Source organism: Schistocerca gregaria, chromosome 11 (assembly GCF_023897955.1).
Source record: "Schistocerca gregaria isolate iqSchGreg1 chromosome 11, iqSchGreg1.2, whole genome shotgun sequence".
Taxonomy (NCBI): domain Eukaryota; kingdom Metazoa; phylum Arthropoda; class Insecta; order Orthoptera; family Acrididae; genus Schistocerca; species Schistocerca gregaria.
In genome coordinates this window covers 136,939,652-136,962,848 of record NC_064930.1, presented here as the reverse complement: position 1 = coordinate 136,962,848, position 23,197 = coordinate 136,939,652, and the positions used below count along the sequence as shown (strand labels likewise).

At 42.2% G+C, this 23,197-nt stretch overlaps 1 protein-coding gene across 1 annotated transcript in view; it reads left to right on the top strand.

Moving 5' to 3' along the window:
* Positions 1-10,861: 10,861 nt before the first annotated feature.
* LOC126295000 (6-phosphogluconate dehydrogenase, decarboxylating) overlaps positions 10,862-23,197 on the top strand; it is a 122,918-nt gene continuing 110,582 nt past the window's right edge. Inside the window, exon 1 of the mRNA XM_049987254.1 lies at positions 10,862-11,224. Within this exon, the coding sequence (XP_049843211.1) occupies positions 11,214-11,224 (11 nt within the window). The 5' untranslated portion in view covers positions 10,862-11,213. The remainder of the gene's footprint in view (positions 11,225-23,197) is intronic.

Here is a 23,197-nt window from a genome sequence, read left to right as displayed (position 1 = left end):
TGAACAGCGCGTAGCCTTGCGCAGTTGGAGGTGAGCCGCCAGCAGTGGTGGATGTGGAGAGAGAGATGGTGGAGTTTTGAGAGCGGACGATCTGGACGTGAGTCCATCAGAAAGAGTAAATTTGTAAGACTGGATGTCATGAACTGATATATATATGATGACTTTTGAACATTATTAAGGTAAATACATTGTTTGTTCTCCATCAAAATCTTTCATTTGCTAACTATGCCTATCAGTAGTTAGTGCCTTCAGTAGTTAGAATCTTTTGTTTAGCTGACAATATTGGCGCTCGCTGTATTGCAGTAGTTCGAGTAACGAAGATTTTTCTGAGTTAAGTGATTGATGAAAGGTATAGCTTATTGTTAGTCAGGGCCATTCTTTTGTAGGGATTATTGAAAGTCAGATTGCGTTGCGCTAAAATATTGTGTATCAGTTTAGTGATGATCAGAATAAGTAAAGAGAGAAATGTATGAGTACGTTCAGTTCTGCTCAGCTGTTCGAAAAACAACGTAAGAGGTTTACCAGCACAGTAAGGGGATGTTTCAAGATTTACTATTGAAATTTCCGGACAGCTCTTTTTAAGGAGGAGACAGACAACATATTACTTCCCCCCACATACACCTCGCATATTGGCCACGAGGAGAAAATTCGAGAAATTAGAGCCAATACAGAGGCTTACCGACAATCATTCTTCCCACGCACTTTTCGCGAGTGGAACATGGTTGGAGGGATGAGATAGTGGTACCGAAAGTAACTTCCGCCACACACCATTTTGTTGCTTGCGGAGTACGATGTGTATGTAGGTGAAGAAACGCCGATAGTTCCGGCCTGTTAGACGACGTGGAAGGAAGACTGGCCCCAAAATACGGTCGCCAATTATCTCATCCCATACATTTCGGCTGCACCGATGCTGACGATTCGCTGTCACCATACTGTGGGGGTCCTACTTTTTATCCCACAGATGACTAATATGAAAGTTGAATATACCACTCTGCGTAAAGCTGGGCTCTTCTGTGAATAGGATGGATGACACAAATCCCGAAATCGTGGTTGTCTTGTGAAGATCCGTACCTAAACAGAGGAAAATTGCTCATGTCACACCAATACCCAAAAAGTGAAGTAGGAGCAATCCGCTGAATTAGAGGCCTATATTACTAACGTGGATTTGCAGTAGGGTTTTAGAACATATACTGTATTCGAACATTATGAAGTACCTCGAAGAAAACGATTTATTGACATGTAGTCAGCACGGATTCAGAAAATATCGTTCTTGTGAAACACAACTAGCTCTTTCTACTCATGAATTAATAAGTGCTATTGATTCCATATTTTTTGATTTCCGGAAGGCTTTCGACACCGTTCCTCACAATCGTCTTCTAATCAAACTGCGTGCCTACGGAGTATCGCCTCAGTTGTGCGACTGGATTCGCGATTTCCTGTCAGAAAGGTCACAGTTCGGAGTAATAGACGGAAAGTCATCGAGTAAAAAGAAGTAATATCCGGCGTTCCCCAAGGAAGTGTTATAGGCTCTCTATTGTTCCTGGTCTGTGTTAACGTTATAGGAGACAATTTGAGTAGCCGTCTTAGATTGTTTGCACATGATGCTGTCATTTACCGTCTTGTAAAGTCATCAGATGATCAAAACGACTTGCAAAATGATTTTGATAAGATATCTGTATGGTGGCAAAAGTGACAATTGATCGTGACTAATAAAAAGTGTGAAGTTATTCACATGAATACTAAAAGAAATCAACTAAATTTCGATTACGCGATAAGTCACACAAATCTGAAGGCTGTAAATTCAACTAAATACTTAGGGGTTACAATCACAAATAACCTAAATTGGAACGGTGACACAGATAATATTGTGAGTAGAGTAAACCAAGGACTGCTATTCATTGGCAGAACACTTAGAAGGTGCAACTAAAGAGACTGCTTACACCACGCTTGTCCGCCCTATTCTGGAGTACTGTTGTGTGGTGTGGGATCCGCATCAGGTGGGACTGACGGATGACATCGAAAAAGTACAAAGAAGGGCAGCTCGTTTTGTATTATCGCTGAATAGGGGAGATAGTGTCACAGACATGATACGTGGATTGGAGTGGCAATCATTAAAACAAAGGCGCCTTTCGATGCGACGGGATCTTCTCATGAACTTTCAATCACCAGTTTTCTCCTCCGATTGCGAAAACATTCTGTTGCCACCCACCTACTACATAGGAAGAGATGATCACGATAAAATAACAGGAATCAAGGCTCGTACAGAAAAATTTAAGTGTTCGTTTTTCCCGCGTGCCGTTCGAGAGTGGAACGGCAGAGAGACAGCTTGAAGGAGGTTCATTGGAACCATCTGCCAGGCACTTTATTGTGAATAGCAGAGTAATCACGTAGATAGATGTAGAAGAAACCAGTCACAAAACTGCTCCCGATGTGGAAAGTCTGTTGCTAGCAAGGCCTGCACAAGCTGTAAGTGATAATGGTACTAACGCCCGCCCGGTTAGCCGTGCGGTCTAACGCACTGCTTTCCGGGCGAGAAAGCCTGTAGGTCCCCGGCACGAATCCTCCAGGCGGATTAGTGCCGAGGGCCGGAGTGCCGGGCAGTTTGTGGATGGTTTTTAGGTGGTTTTCCATCTACCTCGGCGAATGCGGACTTGTTCCCCTTATTCCGCCTCAGTTAAACTATTTCGGCGATTGCTGGGCAAACACTTTCTCCAAGTACGCTTACACCATATTTATTTATCGTATGGTAATACAGACACACAAGAAAGAAACAGACAAATCACCAATATAACAAACGTTAAGAACTGCAAACAAACATTACTAATATAACAAAGTTTAAGGATTACAAACAAACATCAAGTCTATTAGTATAATCTATCGAATCTGGAGTTGCGAGCAGGAAGTCATCGGGGCTCCCATTGTAGGCTCTTCTGGAACACTCTTCAACAATGTGGCTGATAGTCTGACTTACTCCGCAGTCACACTGAGGGGATGGTATTTTACCCCATTTATACAGGGAGTAAGCACATCTGCCATGACGACTTCTAATCCTATTTAGAGTGGACCACGTTTTGCGTGGTAGGTCAAAACCAAGTGGCTTTTGCGTGATGCAAGGCATGTTATGATTTTGACATGCGTTCCATTTTTCAGACCATGCGGTTGTGATACTGAAACCTTCTTGTACACAGTTCCTTGCTGATCTTGTTGGCGTGTTCCTAGATCGAAGCCTATTAGTGTTTGCAGCCTCAATGTCTTGGTGGATTGGCAGGCTTCGATTTCCCACGATGTTTTTGTATTCACGTACAAGGGCGTCAGTACGTCGCAGATGTGGCGGCGGGATGTGGGTTAATATCGGGAGCCATTGCGTTGGAGTGGGTTTAATTACTCCAGAAATCATCATGAGAGTGTTATGCAACTGGACATCCACCTTTTTTTACATGTGGGCTGTTTAGCCAAATCGGAGCACAGTATTCGGCAGCCGAGAATACAATTACTAAAGCAGAGGTGCGGAGGGTGGAGGCCGTTGCTCCCCAGTGCCACAGAATTTTTGAATAATGTTGTTTCTTGTCTTTAATTTTTCGGTAGTTTTTGTTAGGTGCTCTTTAAAAGATAATTTTCTGTCCAGCGACATACACCATAATTACTCTGCCACGCAAACTTTAGGGTTACACTCGTCTGGTGTGAGACGTTCCAGTGGTGAGGGGTGGGGGTGGGGGAGGTGTCCCCTGGGGCCAAACCTCACAATAACCCTGGGTCTGGGTTCGGCGTGGGGCAGCGGTGGGGTGAGTGAAGTGTTGTAGCCTGTATTTTTTTTTTAGAGGTGGAGCCCCTCCACGCCCACACCGGCATGATGGCCAACTCAAAAGGTCTACTGCCATCTCTGCATAAGGGTTAGTATTCACTAATGTGAGGTGTCGCAGGATGTGGGTACTGCGATGTGTGCGTATGTCTGGTTATGGTTAACCATTAATGCGCGCTCATCTGGAGATAGATCGGGTCGAAAAGCGAACGAAGGGTAGCGGTTTGAAGGGCAGAGGAAAAAAAGTGCCAAGGCAAGAGCCATGGGGAAAAAAGCTCTGCGATAGTTAGGTCGGGTGGTAAGAGCAGTAGCGGATGTCTTGCTGCCTGCGATAGGTCGTGCAAGGGTAGGCTTTGTTAGTAGTGGGTATCATGCTTGTCGATACCTTTACGTAGTGCGTTGCTGCTGCTCGGCGGCTGCCGCTGGTGGCTGCGTTGGGCTCTTGCTCAGCGTCAGCAACCTTTACGTAGTGCGTTGCTGCTGCTCGGCGGCTGCCGCTGGTGGCTGCGTTGGGCTCTTGCTCAGCGTCAGCATCCTGCAACAGTTAGGTTTGTCATCATTTTGTGTCCAATAGGTTATATATCGGAAGCACAGTGTTGGGTGATGTTGGCGATTGTTTGTGCGTCAGTGGGCAGCTGGTACTTCCAGTCAATGTTGCTGATAAACAGGGGCTTACCGAAGTTTTGTCGCTTGTTAGTGTAGGTTATCTTGCCATAGGTGGTTATGCCCTACCTAGGAGTGTTTTTGGCCGTTTATGCTTCCACCTATGGTTGTGATCGTAGTTACCCAGAGTAAGGATGAAAGGATTGTTCGAGTGTCTCGAGTTCCTGTATAGTCGTGTGGCGTGTTTTTTGAATACTTCCTTGAGAGTTTCAAGGCGGTATTCATTGTGAAGGTCCACGTTGCGTGTGTAGCGTGGAGCGTTGCTAATGATTCGTAGTACTTTGTTCTGTATGATCTGCAGGCGGCGCAGTCGTGTAGGAGCTGCATATCCCCAGACGGGAGCTGCGTACGTCATCAGAGGTCTAATCAGTGTCATGTATATGGACCTCGACACCCTCCTATTCAGTGAGCATTGGGTAGAGCTGTTTGAGCCTCGCGTGCGCTCTGTTGGCAACGTATTCAATCTGGTCCCCCCATGTAAGTTTCCGGTCAGCCAGACACCGAGATATCTGACTTTCTCTCGGAAACGTATTGGGCGTGCATGTAGTGTTATTTGTCTACTGTGTTGGTGTTTGCGCAGTAGTTTCGGTCTGCGTGTAAACAGAACTGATTCGCACTTGTCGACGTTTACTTTAATACGCCATCTCTCCAACCAAGGCTCAGCAGTTCTGAGTGCCGTCTGTATTCGTGAATTTATGTTCGACGGTTTCCAATCTTGCGCAAGGATGGCTGTGTCATCCGCGTAGATGGCTAGCGTCGTGTTATCTGTTGCTGGGAAATCGTTAATGTACAGGTTGAACAAGATGGGCCCCAGGATGCTTCCCTGGGGTACTCCAGCTTGGATACCGTGTTGTGTTGATTGTTTGCCCTGCACGTCAGTGTTGAAACATCTGTTAGTGAGGTATGAGTGTATGAGACGCACGAGTCCGTCTGGGAAACCAGCTTCGCTTAGTTTGCGTATGAGGCCATTGTGCCATAGACGATCGAAAGCCTTCTCGATGTCCAGGAACAACGCACCGGTTGCTTTGTTCATGTTGTAGCCGTGTGTTATGTGTTCGACTACGCGTAGGAGTTGTTGTGTTGTCGAGTGGTGTAGCCTGTAGTGGGGTTGTGTATCAATGCGGGCTATGGCGGGGACGAAGCCTCGCCGCCGTTTCTAGGTCCCCAGCTCCATACAATACAATAGTAGACACAACTGTCATGGAGGATGTTCCACACGGTCGTCGTCTGGCTTACCCTGTACTGGCGGGCCAACTGCCTGGTACTGACACAGGGGTCGCCTTCCACAGTCTATCTGTCTCTCACTTGCGCCTTGTCACGCGGCTACGCAGGGTCGGCCATGGTTAATCGGATGTGGCATGTTAAGTTGAAGGGGTGGCCGTATGCCCTTCCTGCCGCCACCCTCTACCCCCCAGGACGGAATTAGTGTACCCCAACTGTCTGCGTCTAGTGGAGTCCACGAAATAGTGTGAATGTGTTCAGATGTCTGCGAGCTGTGTAACTGAGGCGGAACGTGGGGACCAGCCCAGTATTCACCTAGCAGGATGTGGACAACCGCCTAAAAGCCACATCCAGGCTGGCCGGCACACCGGCTCTCTTCGTCAATCCACTGGGCGCATTCGATCCGGGGCTGACGCACCTACCCGAGTCCAGGAAGCAGCGAATTAGCGCTCTCGGCTACCCTACAGCGGGTGGTCCCCTTCCACAGCGTTAATCGCATTTTCCTCAGTCTGCTGTCCGAACATTTCAGGCACGTTCTTCATCATTTCCTGCTTCCTGGAACGACCCTGTCTCAGACTAAACGGCGGAACAGCGTTACAAACATTGAATGATTGTTGTCGGCGGGCGATGGGTGATACAACCTTGCTGCCCCACCGCCCGCTGCCATTTGCCTTTCCGTAAGTAAACACCATGTCGGCAAGCTCTCGATTCGAATACGAAACCATTGTGTACAACGCTGTATCACATCCACTACAAGATGAGTCAGCCAGAGAAGTGAATCGGATACATCACCATCAATTACTGTGGCAGGAGAGGGCGCTAGGGCATGACGTCTGAAGAACACTAACACCCTCTAGGAGGAAACCATGCAAACTGTGACTGTGGCTGTACGGCACAGTGCGTATTAGACCGAAGTCTCTGTAACAAAGTATGGTTGAATAAATGGTCTCTAGCATGGAAATAATGCATATCGAGATATAAGTTCATTAGATCTTTTTTGTTCCGTATCTTCTCATTGGTCAATCCCTAGAGTTTGTACAAGGTGGAAAAAATTTCCCTGCGTACCTCTTTACTCACAGTCACTTTCGGGTTTTCTTTTTCTGTCGCCTTTTCGTCACATTAAACACAACACAAGGTCCCAAGCAGAGAAGGAGATTCACAGCAGACTGCTTGCGCAATGACGCAACGTTTGGACACGAGAAAGCCCATGCGTACATGCCTTCTTTCCACAAATTTTTGAGCATGCTCTCTTATTTCAGTGCGCCTGCGATTGCGCACGACAATAAAAGTATCCTGTGGACATACCATAAGACAATCAATATTCGGTCTAGGAGCAAACCACGCTAGACACACAATGCGAACATGATTTCTTTTCCTTTTATATGGAACTGAAAGAAAAACTTTCTGAAAGTTATCTATACCTATGACACTGAAGATGTCGTGTGTGAGAAATGCATAATGAGGAAACCATGCTGATAACCATGTAGGAAGTGATGTTGTACCGGGAATTATGTCCTGTCAACCGATGTCTTCTTCTAGTCAAGTTGTGCCTTATGCACCAAATTTAATTTTTTCTTTCTTCGACTCAATTACCTCTTGTTTAGTTATTCAGTCTCTCAATCTAACCCTCAGAATTTCAAAAGATTTTATTCTCTCCTTGTCTGACTAGCGTACCACCCACAAAACTTCCTATGTGCAAATACCTTCCGAAAAGAATTTCTAACATTTAAGTTTGTATTAGATCCTAACAAATTTCTCTTTTTCATGAATGTTTTCCTTGATATTGCCAACCTGCATTTTTTATCTTCCCTGCTTAATCTACCATCAGTTATTTCCTCGACTAAATTACAAAATTTATCTACTTGTTTTATTGTCTCGTTTTCTAATCTACAATCTTGAGTGTCACCTTATTAATTTCGACAATTTCTCGATCACTTCCTTTTAGCATTGCCGGTGTTCATCTTACCAGCTCTTCTCAAGATTATCCAATCTCTCCCAAGTCGTCTGCGGGCTTTGACTTATGACAAAAATAATATTCAGTGTAAAGTCAATGACTCGTGTAACATTTTTCTTAAATGTACAGGGTGTCCCAGGAGCAATGGTGAATATTCACAGATCCGACATGAACGATCATTCAGAGAACAAAAGTGTAGCAAACATCGGCTCTAAAATTCATAGCTAAGAAGTATAAGCACTTCTTCAGTAGAAGTATGGAAAATGAACAAGCACTCGCAGCTCTCAGGGTATGAACTTTATGGCTCACGTTTATCTTGTTTTGGTGCATACTGTTGTTGTTGTTGTGGTCTTCAGTCCTGAGACTTGTTTGATGCAGCTCTACATGCCACTCTATCCTGTGCAAGCTTCTTCATCTCCAACTATCTGCTGCAACCCACATCCTTCCGAATCTGTTTAGTGTATTCATCTCTTGGTCTCCCTCTATGATTTTTACCCTCCACGCTGCCCTCCAATACTAAATTTGTGATCCCTTGATGCCTCAGAACATGTCCTACCAACTGATCCCTTCTTCTAGTCAAGTTGTGCCACAAACTTGTCTTCTCCCCAATCCTATTCAATACCTCCTCATTAGTTATGTGATCTACCCATCTAATCTTCAGCATTCTTCTGTAGCACCACATTTCGAAAGCTTCTATTCTATTCTTGTCCAAACTATTTATCGTCCAAGATTCACTTCCATACATGGCTACACTCAATACAAATACTTTCAGAAATGACTTCCTGACACTTAAATCAATACTCGATGTTAACAAATTTCTCTTCTTCAGAAATGCTTTCCTTGCCATTGCCAGTCTACATTTTATATCCTCTCTACTTCGATCATCATCAGTTATTTTGCTCCCCAAATATCAAAACTCCTTTACTACTATAAGTGTCTCATTTCCTAATCTAATTCCCTCAGCATCACCCGACTTAATTCGACTACATTCCATTGTCCTCGTTTTGCTTTTGTTGATGTTCATCTTATATCCTCCTTTTAAGACACTGTCCAATCCGTTCAGCTGCTCTTCCAGGTCGTTTGCTGTCTATAGCAGAATTACAATGTCATCGGCGAACCTCAAAAGTTTTTCTTCTCCATGGATTTTAATACCTACTCCGAATTTTTCTTTTGTTTCCTTCACTGCTTGCTCAATATACAGATTGAAAAACGTCGGGCATGGCTACAACCCTGTCCCACTCCCTTCCTAACCACTGCTTCCCTTTCATGGCCCCCGACTCTTGTAACTGCCATCTGGTTTCTGTACAAATTGTAAATACCGTTCCTCTTCCTGTATTTTACCCCTGCCACCTTCAGAGTTTGAAAGAGTATTCCGGTCAACATTGTCAAAAGCTTTCTCTAAGTCTACGAATGCTAGAAACGTAGGTTTACCTTTCCTTAATCTATTTTCTAAGATAAGTCGTAGGGCCTTTATTGCCTCACGTGTTCCAATATTTCTACGGAATCCAAACTGATCTTCCCCGAGGTCGGCTTCTACCAGCTTTTCCATTCGTCTGTAAAGAAACTGGACGCCATCACCTACAAAAAGCAAGGAACTGGCAGTAGAAGAGATATATATTTCACGGTATTGAGGATGGAGAAGTGCCCATAGCTTTCAAGTTATGCGTTTTAGAGCCCATGTTTAAATATGTTTTCCCTTCGAATGGTCGTTCCTATCATATCCCTGAATATTGCCCAGTCCCTCTGGGACACCCTGTATTTATAAGTACACGTTTCATCGCCTATTAATTGATAAGTATAACTCTTTCGCATTATTTAATAATATGATGAACCAAAGTACATTTGATCAAAAGATGCGTTACAAAGATGTGACAGTATGCTATATTTATTTAGACTTCACAATCTTGCAGAAATGTTTCACATAAAAATTCACCAAATAGGTTTCAGTAATGAAGCGACAGAACACTGTCTCTTGCCTTGCCGACCGAACAGGAATGTGACGTGCTATGTAGTATCAAAATTTGTCGTTATCAGCTTCTATGTTCTTGAGGAATGAAATGTGAATAGCAATGGAACTTGAATTATGAGGTGCGATTTCAGCAGACGAACATTCGGACTAGGCGCAACCCTGACGTCACCGCTCTGGCGTACCGAATGAGTTAAAATGGTTTATAAGCGTAATTTACGTATAATAGTTTTCGTAATTTCCAAATCCGCGCATCTCGTTTCACTTGTCTGGGGAGACCATAACACGTTGGCGTAATTTCTTCCGGACCTTGGCAAACTGGCCTAATACTTACAGCTTTCAAAGCGTTGCTTTTTAATTATTGACGATTTATCTTCACAGACAAAATCAGTTGCGAAGCCTCCAAACATTAGTAACTGTAATGTAAGCATCATAATAATTTTTTGTATTTGGTAGTTTCCTTCTTCTCCAAAGAGTGTACAGACACTGTATATGTATTAGATTGTGGTAGAGATCTATTTAATAACCGACCGGTTAAAGAGTCTCTCTTCATTGCAGCCAATTAAGAGTCGAGTTGGTAATTGGATTGAGGAAATCCCAATGGTGAATGATAATGTAAGAGGAAGGGATTACAACTCTGACATTTGACTTAAAGCCAACGGAAACCTCCACACATTCAGCTGAAACTGCGAGACTCTAACGAATTAAAATACTCGTTTGGCAATAGCATTCTATAAAACATACGTTTATTGTATCATAAAATGCCTACAGTCGTGTGTTCAAATTATGATTATCGGTGTAGATCTAATAATCTGAGCCCTCCAAACAGCCCTCGACAGATTAATAAGAGTAACAATTACTCCGCTGTTACGTTTGTTCCAATATGTACGTTATTGTACTCATTAGCTCTTGTAGCTATGAAAATAATTGTATTAGGACTCCAGTAGCAAATACATTTTATCACATAACTTAATTATCTAAACGGGAGTTCATAAACTTGCAGCTTAAAGCGATCATTATTTCACATGTTTCCTATTTAGTAACCAATATCAAAACGGAAATAAATTGTGGCGCTGCTTTCATCATATGGTGATATACTGAATAATTTCGCTGATACGGGGCATCGTTTGCAGAAGAAATAATAGTAGAATCCTTATACTTACCATAGTGGTAGATCCTCCTCTGCGTGGCTTCAGTGTGTAACATTAAAGGAATTGGCACTTACTGTCTAAAATGTCTTGATTAAAAGTACGAGAGAACGGATGCCGCGCGGAAAGCAAATTCATTCTTTCCGCGCAGTCAGTTTCAGCAGAAGTGCAATGATTGGCAGGTTCGGGTGCTTCGCGTGCCATCATCTTTGGCGAACGCCGGCTACGTCACACGTGTGCTTCATGGCGGCCGAGTGACCGGTTCGTGACGTTGCCGACGTGTTAGAGTGCCGTTATGCAATAGGCGAGTGATTCTGTGCGCCTGATATAAGTCGTTAATATCGCCACCCGCCGTAGTTGCACTCTCACTGCGCCGCCGAGACGTGGACGCCCAAGCTTGTCTCGAAATTCCGCTTGTTCCAGCACCTGTATCACCAGACAACTACCTTCGCACGGAAAACAATGAGTGAAAAGTAAGTAAAAAGTCGTGTTACGTGCAATGATGAAGTGACTCAATAGATTCGTAACATTTTAGTGGGACGTTCGGATAACCGTTCGTCCTCTAACCTGCTTTTAGAGGTTATAAGCTGCCGTTCCCAGATGATTCAGCACAAAACGAACCAATAAGAAACTGCAGAATTACGCCCCTTTTGTCTTCAGATTTAAATGCTGCCATATCGCCGGGCAGTTGTTTAGTGCAGTATGTTTTGTTGCAAATAGAAATAAAGCAACTTACATTTCCTTGTTGAATAAATGAAACTTTGAAATAAACCCAGAAAAGTCGCATTGATTGACAACTACTTTTCCGAGTATTTTGAGGCATATTTTGTGCCTGAATCGTACATCACCTGTGAAAAGCCCGGGGTGTGGTCCGTGGGAAGAGTGGGGACATACTAATAATGTACGGTAGCTCTTTATGACGATAGTAGTGTACTAGTTTTCGCTCTTCAAGTACTGCTATTGTACATCGAAACCACCGTTATCGGTATATGCAATCTAGTAAGTTATTTCAACCCGAACAATTGTTAACCTGCCAGGCTAACGTGCAGAACTGTGTGCTAGGGTAACATTGGGGTCCCAGAAATCTTTGTAGGCTAGTAGTCATATCTGTAGTGCAGTCCAAGGTCTAGGTCAGATTGGAGTGACGATTTGTTTGAGAGTTGAAGCCAGCGAATGTGCCACACACAGGTTGTGGTAATAGATTAACTTATAACATATCCTGATGTTTACATTCGCATCATATTTATTGCCACAGATAACACACTTCTTGTCATAAAAACAAAAACTGAAAAGTAAATTCAGTAATTGTGTATTAGCTACTCTGACAACTGTTTTGTTTTATGTGCTTATACACTGCATAAAATTCGAGAAATGCAAGGGGGATTCATTATGTGACTTTAGCAAACTTCGTAGGGAGTGATTTGTCATTGGTGTATAGGGAACTTCTTTGCAGTGAAGACCCTCTGGTATTTTTATTTCATTTCACAATGACCAACTTGGACAGAATCTTGCTGACATCATTGGATAATTTTTATTGATATGCATACCAGCCAGCAATGCAATAACACTTTTCGCCCAGGAAATGACACCGTTAGCTTGTCAAACACATAATAATGGATTATAAGATATCCATTGCACATCTACATGCCCAGGAATGGAGTTAAGCAAATAGAAAGTGGGGCTCCAAGCACAACACAGGAAAAACTTTTTTACATGCTGGTACACATAAATATATCACAGCAATTTATGTGTAATGAACGGATTATTGGGCTCCATAATTTGTTTGTCCTTTTCGTATACAAAGATATATGAATACTCTAGATTGCTTTTCTGATTCATGCTAGACTATTAAAGTCTGGTGGTGTTCCTGACTTACGATCAGCAGTTAATGATAAATGATACAAAACAATTATATGTACTGTGTGCTTGTTAGCAATTTAAGCAAGGTGGCATAAGGATGATTCAATGTGTGTTCCAGAAATTGCCCCACTGTGTGCTGTTGATATTTAATATCATGTGTTAACTGTGTTGTCTGTAACTCAGTGTTTTGAGTTATAATTTAAGCTGTAGAGGGCATATGCTTTTTACTTGGTTTACGTATACAAATTGTCAAATCTGTGTGGGCTCTCTTCAACAGTCAATCCAGTACTTTGAGGTTTAGTGAACTAGACAAACTCTGTATATTTTGTCAAATGTGAAGTCGTAGATTACATAGAAGACATTTACAGTTATTTATTTTTATGTTGGTTATAGATTATACTCGTGTGTGTGTGTGTGTGTGTGTGTGGGGGGGGGTTTCCCTGTACTATGTCGTTTAGTTCTCATGTGATTTTTTTCTAAACCTACACAGATTTAGTGCAGATGGGGATCCTTTGAGAGGAACAATATCCATGTTGGCGTATACCACAACCATGCAGGTTCCAATGGTAGTCTGTAGCATAGCCCGAAATCTGTGTTTGGTTGGAAGGTGTTTTGGTGATGAGTCGGCAAAGCCAACAAATGTGTGATGACACACACAAACTGTACATTCCTAATATGGTCTAATATTTTCCAGTTTTTAATATGTTTGAAGATAACAAGCAAATCCGAGCCTGAAAACCCTCAGTTTTCCTGGAGTTACTCTCAGTGTCTTGGTTTTTGTTTTTCTAATGTATTTGAGTTGCTGGTGACATTGGTTGCATCTTGAGGCTCATATCATCACTGTGTTAATGAACTCTATAACCACTGTATAGAAATGTTGACTAATTAGTGATCATCTGCCATAGGCCTACCTTTAGAGGTTGTGTGTGTGTGTGTGTGTGTGTGTGTGTGTGTGTGTGTGTGTGTGAGAGAGAGAGAGATTTCATTCATCCATGGTATGTGTTGTTCTGAAAACAGTAATTACACTTTTCTCTCAAGCTCAAACTCAGTAATGCTCAGTTCTGTCTCAGATTTATTTTTGTGTTAGTGTTGGTAAAGTGATTACGAAGTCCTTCGCCCCCTATAGTGTGTCCACATATTCGTAGATGTCTCATTGTATTAATGTGGGATCATGGTAGTGGACAACTTTGAGGTAGAGTGACTTCTTTATTGTTTATTCCAAAATGTTCATATGTATTTATGTGTGTATTTATAAAGAGTATAATTGTACACCATGTACAATGAGAAAATGTCAACATTGGCAGTGAGATGGCAGCAAATACATGTCAACAGCATCCCTAAGTTTGTCAACTGTCTCGTAATGTGTGGCACGAACTGTCTGTGTAATGAATCCCCATAATGAATTGTCATGAGGAGACAAGTCACGACTTTGGTGTAGCCAACTCTAAAGATGCAGGCAAATGGTCAGAAGCACATCCTAACCATTTATCAGGAAATATCTCCTCAAGATATTCTCTAATGGCAGCAGCATAATGGGGCACTGCTTCATCATGCCGGAACTGTACACGACTGAGCAGTTTCCGATCTGGTGGATGTGCAATAAGCCAATCACCTAATGTGGTGAGATATGCCCAACATTCACCCACGGGCTTAGTGATGCTTTTGCATGTCATTATCACTCAATTCGTCCACAGCCGAAGATTTGAATGCCATAACTTCCATATTATTCTTCATATGTTTTCATAATGTTGAACATGGATCGCAAAATTCTTTTGAATGGACATTTGTGGCAAACCTTTAACAAATGCCGCAGCTTCGACACACGTTTCCAGTCGTGTTTCTGGTTGTCCTCAGTGTGGCTTACCTATTGTGCAACAGCTGCAAAGAGCCTTTTCTCCCACTATAGAAATTGTTGTTTTTGGTGGGGAAGGCCTCTGAAACCCTACAGTGAAATTGGCAGAATTATCACTCATTGATTTTCCTGTATGGGGTTTATCGTGAGCGCACGTGGTTATTACGATCTGTTCCTGCGTGGTGCAAGTAGGCTGATCAAACGGGATTAAGATGAATATCACCATCTGCAACAATAAGAAACAATAATTCATTAACACCTATTAATACATAGGGGGTTATGGACTTTGTGCTCAGTCTGTACATTAACAGTGGGAAATACGGAAGCATCAGATTCCATCTGTCTACTTTGACCCATGGCGGAAATGACCATAAACCACGATTCCAATATGGCGCATATAAAGTCGTTGCGTACACATTATGAGGACGAAAATACATTGAAAAACACACACATGTTCCACAAAAAAGCCTAATGACACTAACGGGAAAGGCGGGTGGGTGGGTTGGGTGGGAACAAACTAAATATAAACAAATTTAAACACCCACCCTCATACAAAACCATGCAAAACAATGAAAAAAACACAGCACAAAACTCCCCAGCAGCTCCCGATCCCATAAATTAGGACCTAACACTTCCTTTGACTTTTATAGCTCAAAAACATCTCACGATACCAATACCAACATTCACAGCCACACATTGGGATGAAACACTTCCCTTAACCTGTTATCCTTACAACATTTCCACATAGAGCCGTCCCTGGTCCTTAAGTAAGCCTCATTTCTTCATGACATACTGAACACTTCACGACTTCATCCAAAAATCCGAATAGTCGAAGAAATTTTATTAGACAATGCACTGTCCCCCATCATATCCAACATCCGAAAACTGTTGACTCTGTCAGTCCGTACCTAACAAAGACATAAAAAAGCAATTTACCAAAATTCACACACGAAGCCACTCGCAGACTAAACCAAAAACATTACCTAACACACCACAATAGAGCACCACCGATCACATCAAAAAGACTCCTACAAACACGCCACTCTCAAAAACTAAATTCCGCGCCGTCGTGACGTCACACACCACAACAGCCTTAAGTCACGGGTCAAAGCCGACGGGTGGGATCGGACGCTTCGGTCGACCCTAACATTGGTACATGGCAGTAAGGATAGCTTTACTGTTGGAGAGCTGGCTAGTAGGCAATTCATGTGTGGATTCATTGACTGCAATGAAAGAGCATCACGAAAAGACTATGCTGAGCTATTCTGGCAGTGATGGCAACTCTTGCATCTCTGTGTGGGTATGACTATCTCAAAACTGAGTCTCTTGTACCAGAATACTTGGAAAACATCGCTATGAACAATCTCTGAAATTCTATCACGGTTGCTTTCGGGATCTCCCATATGTCTTATCACCTCCTTAGTTTTCAGGTTTCCAGTTGCTGCCAGTTAAGTGGTCCGTGCGTAATAGGGATCACGTTTCTGTCCATTGGCCAAGGAAGGTTCATAAAGGGCAACTTGCTTTTCTCTGGGATGAGCATATGTTACTGTTTGGTGGTGGCCTGCGTGTAGTAATTTGTGAACTAACACTATGTATTTAAAGGACTTGTCTGTACATAATTTGTACATTAAATTCCTATGCCATATGCCTCATTTAGAGTCAACTGAAGAATGTAGGCTGTTAAAAACATAACCTAAAGATATTTCAGAAAATTTAGTGAATTTGTATGAATTAAATCTTCTGTAATGTTAGATATATTCATAAGTTTCTGCATTTTATTCCCTGAAGTGTAATTTGTTTTTCGTATTTCTGTTTTCCTTCACGGATGATTGAATGTACAGGTAGAATAACCTTTCAGCCCCTGTATTATATTATTCCTACATTCAAAATTTCAAAGAGTGGTGTTCACTCAAAACCTTTCTACAAATACTGTAAATATAGGTTTGCCTTTCTTCATGCTGGATTCTAAGACCAGTTGTAGTGTATCACCTTAAATTTGCGTACATTTTGTATGGAACCCAAACTGACCTTCCCTGAGGTTGGCTTCTTCAGTTTTTCCTTTCTTCTTCATTCTTGTCAGTATTTTGCAACCGTGGCTTATCAAACTGATAGTTTGATAATATTCACACTGGTCAGCAGCTGCCTTCTTTGGAATTGGGATTATTAGATTCTTCTTGCTGTGTGTAGGTATTTTGCCAGTCCAATATATGGAATCACAGAAGTGTTAGATTCCACCTGTCTGCTTTGACATGACGTCACCAGTGTTGCGGAAACAACCATTCTCAATGTCTCCGATATGACACCTATGACGTCTTTACATGGCGCGCGCGTGCGCACACACACACACACACACACACACACACACACACACACACACACACACACACACACACCTGAGACTTGCACCTCCCATATTTTCCCTTCACAAACTGCAATTCAATAGTCTCGACCACCACCCTCGCCCCCGCCCCCCCCAATTTACCAATATACTTCACATATTCTGAACACCAATCTAAAACCATCCTCTCGCTCACATCAGTCTCGTGCGCAATAGTTGATGGAGGATCTATAACAAAAATAATAAGTCATTACTACAGTATTTCTCATGGGCAACCTAGAGTTCTCGAACCAGGTACTGCGTCTAATGGAGTGCCACTGCCACATGTGCCAGTCCCTGGTCCGAGATGCTAGAACTCTTGCCTACTGCATATTCTCTTTACAGACACTGCAGTTAATTATTTCAGCCAGCAGTTCAAACACCTGCAAAAATTTTGTGAGGGACATCATGTCTCCCCCCATCTCGGCATGGGAATTGTTAAATTTCACTGTCATAGCCATACCTAAAAAAAGAAGCCACAAAATAAATTAAACGCCTTACTGCATGACAAACAGCAAACCAATAACACCAATTGCCACCACAATCACATAAACTAAACAAAAATTAATTCATAATTCACTGAAACCAATTTCCATTCTTCAATCACAGGCAATACAAATTACTTCACACTGCGACCAGCAATGCTCAAATGAACCAGTACACTCGGACTGTACACACACCAACAGCAACGAGACATCGACATACACAACCAACTCATAAACAAAACTCTGCGCCGTCATGTCTCACACACACCCCACCCTTATCGTGGGTCAAAACGGACAGGTGGGATCGGGACATCTCTGTTGATCCAAATATATAGTATACTGTATATCAGAAGAAATATTTGTCATGTATGACTTCCCCACTCCCCAAGGACTTAAGCAATGCTGAAGGGAGTTTTGTCATTTTAGATGCTTTTTGTTGACTTGGATCTATCAGTGTTTCATCAAATTCTTCTTGCAGTGTTATATCTCGCATGTCACCTTCATTTTCTCCTTCCATCACCTCTAACTGTCTTGACGTTCATTTCCCTTGCGTATCGCTTATATACATGCCTTCAACCTTTCAGTTTTCCCTTCTGTGCATGGTAGTGGCATACAGTCTGAGCTCTAGCTATTCATACAGTTGTTTCTCTTTTCTCCAGAGGTCTCTAATTTTCCTGTAGGTGGTATTGTCCAGCACCTATTTGTGCATACTTCCACAGCCTCGCATTTGTTATCTAATCGTTCCTGCTTATCCACTATACACTTCTGGTGAACCTCACTTTAGATGTTCATATTGCTTTCTGCCTGGTTTATTTCCTTACAAAAATTTCCCCATCCTTTCGTCAATTACTTTTGGTATTTTGTGTGTTAGCCTAGGGATTCTAGTAAGCTTTGTCTTTTAAATTGTACATATATTTTCATTGAGGTTTGGTTACAGTCCTTGGAAACAAAATTCTACGATGTTTGTCAGTGTGTGGTACATACTGCTCTTATTGATATCTGTGCATCCAAAAATGTAGCTCATCAAATGTGGCACTAGATATTCGATAATAATTTTAGAAAAGTCTTGTTGCATCTTAGGTCTTCAGACAGCAGACAGAAAGCATCTAATGCAGAGGTTCCCAACCTCCCAACCTTTCTTAGACTATCACCCCTGAGTGCAATCAGACATTAGCTAGTATCCTCCCTCCCCCACCCCTCTACTGCCATCTGTTGCCACCCACTGCCCTCACATTATCACCATCTTTATCACCTGGCTAAACAGTAGAATGAAAGACTTTTCTTGAGATATTTATTTTTAAAATGATGGAAGATGAATGATATTCAGTTTGCAGATGAATGAATTTGTGGTGCATCACAATTGCTACCCACAACTTCTCAGAAAAGAAAGCTACCCACAGTGAGGTTAGACACATGTAACAAAACATGCTTTCCCTTCATTACTCCTTTCCAGTACGGCAATTGCTTGACCTCAGTGCAACCTCATTTAAAGTCAAACCAGTTCAGATGCGTGCACTATACTTACTGTTCATAATCACCTCATTGCTGCACCCCCTATTTTCCAACTGGCAGAAACGGGACGACTTCAGGCTGTTCCTGCTTTGTGTCCAACCTATCTAAAAATAATAAAACTGTACAGCATACAGTAGTCCTTATGTAATTACTGGCGTATTTTGTTGTCAATTAATTGATCTGTCTGTTTTGAAGTGAGTGAGGCAGCAATTTCTGGACTATTGCAGGTACCACCTACATCTTGGAGAAAACATTTTGTTGAGTCATTTAGTATTTATGTATGTGTCTCGCTTTTTTCATGAGCAATGTACGGAACAAAGCACAACGTATGTGTGGAACCTGTAACCTCCACCGCATTAATGCTACTAATTGAGAAAAAGTAGCTGTTGATAACTTGCACAATCTTAAAGTAATACAAAATTGGGGAATACGGAAGTGTTAGATTCCACCTGTCCGCTTTGACCCATGACGTCATCAGTATGGTGGAAATGGCTGTTCTAAGCGTCTCCAATATGGCGCCTATGATATCACTACATACACACGGCAACAAACACGAAATACGTATAAATAAGACAATAACATCTCCTTCCAATAATACAATCATACTAACGGGACAGCTGCGGGAAATTTGGGATTTAAGGAGGGAACAAGCTAAATATAACAGTAAAAAAACACAACACGATCCCAAAACACACAAGATGACGAACAAAAAAATATAACAAAATCTACAGGAATCGGACACTTCACTTGACCTATATAGGTCAACGGCAGCTGACGATACCAAGACAGACACCAACGCCTACAACAAATACTCCGGAAATTGGAATCGGACATTTCCCTTGAAAACAGTTGACGGTACCAAAACCTACATATAAAAAAATACGAAAATTGGTATCGGTCATTTCCCTATATAGGTAAACTGTAACTACTGATACGAAAAAATAAACACCTACATCTACGAAAAACAAAACCAAAACACCTCGAAAATTAAAAACTTAAACATCCCTATGTAAATTAAAACACATCAGTACACAATAAATACTCAAAACATTACAACTCAATAAAAGTAGACCCAAAAAAGTTACCAACAAATTTCGTCTGGCCATCACACACACACACACACACACACACACACACACACACACACACACACACACAACCATTAAACGCAACAAGACATCTACAAACACAACCAACTCAAACTCCGTACCGTAATGACGTCACACACAACACATTTTACAAAGTGTCATTTTACAACAAACGACCTAAAGTTTGATTCAGGTCGTGCACAAGTACATTTCCTCGCGGAAGTTCGAGGTTTCCTCGATAACATCTTCCCATGTCGGCGGACTGGCCGTCAAGGGCCAATCGCATGACCACCTCGCTCCCCAAATTTGATGCTACTGGAATTCTTTCTCTGCGTTTCATTACAGGCCTTACGTATATTCCTCACCCAAACAGTTTAGCTGACCTGAAATATCGAATCTACTGCCGTTGCAGAAGGTACGACCGAGTGGGGAGAGAAATTGATTACCGGTGGAATGTTTGCCGCAAAAAATGGTAGTCACATCGGACAGAAATTACACTTGAAACTTTCGTGTGGTAAAACTTGATTTTTTTTTCAACGAAATGACATCTACCGATTATGTACGTTATCTCAGTAAATTTCTGTATCATTCCAAAGTTGTGAAGTCCTTTTCAACTAACCCTGTATATGTTATGTCTTACTGAAACGTTGTTAGCGAAAATATCTATAAGTTCGTGACTGAATTTATTTAAATTTTCGAAAATCCGGTAAACATTCAAAGATGAGCAGATATTCGTGAAATATGTTTGACAAAGCTCTTTGACCTGGAGCTAAAAGGGGGTATTACACTATCATATTTTTCGTCAAAGTTAAAGATGGCTGACAACAACAACTTATTAACCGCAGCAGTTGCTTGTACCACAATTACACTGGGTGCACATGCGGAAGAGAAGCGGGGAAAAAAGGAAACATGCCTGGGTGGGGCCATGTGTTTTACGTCGACACGACAAAAGCACCCATCAAAACTTGTTACGTGAGTTTACAGTGGAGGACGTCAAGTCATACATAAATTACTTAAGAATGGATGAGCATACATTTCTGTATGTGCCCAATGAAGTGTATCCTCATATCACAAAGCGCCATACTCACTTACGAACTGCTATATCTGCAGAAGACAGGCTCACTGTAATACTCAGGTTCTTTGCTACAGGAGAGGGTTTTGTTAGGTTAGGTCAGGTCAGGTCTCCAATATCCTTAATCTATTTTTGTATTCAGGGTGCCTCACGCTGTAAAGTGTCTCATCAGCTTCATCTCTATTAATTTTGTAGTTGTCGGCACAGACCAACCTTATTCACCGGCAGTGTTTATAAAAACACTACAGACGACAGAACGGTGCAGCGATGCTAGCGCTCCATGTGGTAACATGTCACATTGCAGTCAACAGAAGACAAGAGTCGTCTTTGATCAAATCTACAGCGAGGCCCTAGATTTGATCAAATATTTGACGACATTTGACAAAGTTCCCTATTAAACCAAATTTCTTTGACAAAGATATTTGACAAAGAACTTTGGTAGTGTAAAGCCGACTTAAGTCGTACTCGGTGTTACGAATGGTTCACAAAGTTTAAAAATTGCCGCCGGATGTTCAGGACGCCCTTCGACGTCTACAGATTCGCTCGTGTCAGGAACGTCAACGAAACTGTGCGTGCCACTCGAAGACTGATCCTCCGAGCGATTGCAGAAGAATGAAACATTTCAGGTGGATCATGACATGAAAATGTGGGAAGCAAAAGGCCCGAAACGTGGCGAGACAATTTGTGGCTCTTGCATCACGATAACACATACGCACATTCATGCCTGCTGGTGCGTGAGTGTTGCACAAAAAGACGAAATCACTGTGCTGCCTCATCCTCTGTATTCTACAGACCTGGCCGCTCCGGATTTTATTTCCATTGTTGAAAACCCTGTTGAAAGGAGAGGATTTGCTACAATAGACGAGGAAAGGACTTGGAAGAACAGTTGAACGGAATGAAGTGTTTTGAAAGGAGGATATAAGATGAACATAAAAAAGCAAAATGAGGATAATGGAATGTAATCAAATTAAATCGGGTGATGCTGAGGGAATTAGATTAGGAAGTGAGATACTTAAAGCAGTAAAAGGACTTTTGCTATTTGGGGAGCAAAATAACTGATGGTCGAAGTAGAGAGGATATAAAATGTAGACTGGCAATGGCAAGGAAAGCGTTTCTGAAAAAGACAAATTTGTTAACATCGAGTATAGATTTAAGTGTCAGGAAGTCATTTCTGAAAGTATTTGTATGTTGCTACGTATGGAAGTGAAACGTGGACGATAAATAGTTTGAACAAAAAGAGAATAGAAGCTATCAAAATGTGGTGATACAGAAGAATGCTGAAGATTATATGGGTAGATCACATAACTAATGAGGTATTGAATAGAATTAGGGAGCAGTTTGTGGCACAACTTGACAAGATGGGATCGGTTGGTAGGACATGTTATGAGGCATCAAGGGATCACACACCAACTTAGCATTCGAGGGCAGCGTGGAGGGTAAAAATCGTAGAGGGAGACCAAGAGATGAATACACTAAGCAGATTGAGAAGGATGTAGGATGCAGTAGGTACTGGGAGATGAAGCTTGCGCGGGATAGAGTAGCATGGAGAGCTGCATCAAACCAGTCTCGGGACTGAAGACCACAACAATACGAAGAGAAAAAATAGCAGACGGCGGTTCGCACGATGCAGCAAGAGACGTACCAAGACTGCTTCCGGAAGTGGAAACGGCGTTGGCAGCGGTGTATGACTTGCGGAGGAGACTATTTCGGAGACCATGCACTATAAGTAAAAGGTAAGCGTAGAAAAATTTTGTGGGTGAATTTCCGTAATTTTTTGAATAGAAAACTCCTAAAAGGACGTATTGTACACCTTGTGTACAGCGTTGAGGATAACGTGCCGTTGCGAGTATTCCATTGCATTCCGTACTTCGGTTGATATAAGCACTCCAAATTACAACCTACGGCCTCACGGAGCGCCTTTCCGCTTCATGTCTCCTTATCTTGACAGATTTCATTCGCAAGAGGCGCGAATGGATGCACGTTATCACAGGGGAGCAAGCAAATTGATCTACGTTGCACAATTTTACACTGAAGCGCCAGAGAAACTCGTATAGGCCATGTATTTAAATATAGAGATGAAAATAGGCGGAATACGGTGCTGCGGTCGCAACGCCTATATAAGATCGGTTACTACTGCTACAAGGGCGGGTTATTAAGACTTACGTGAGTTTGAACGTGGTGCACGAGAGATGGGACACAG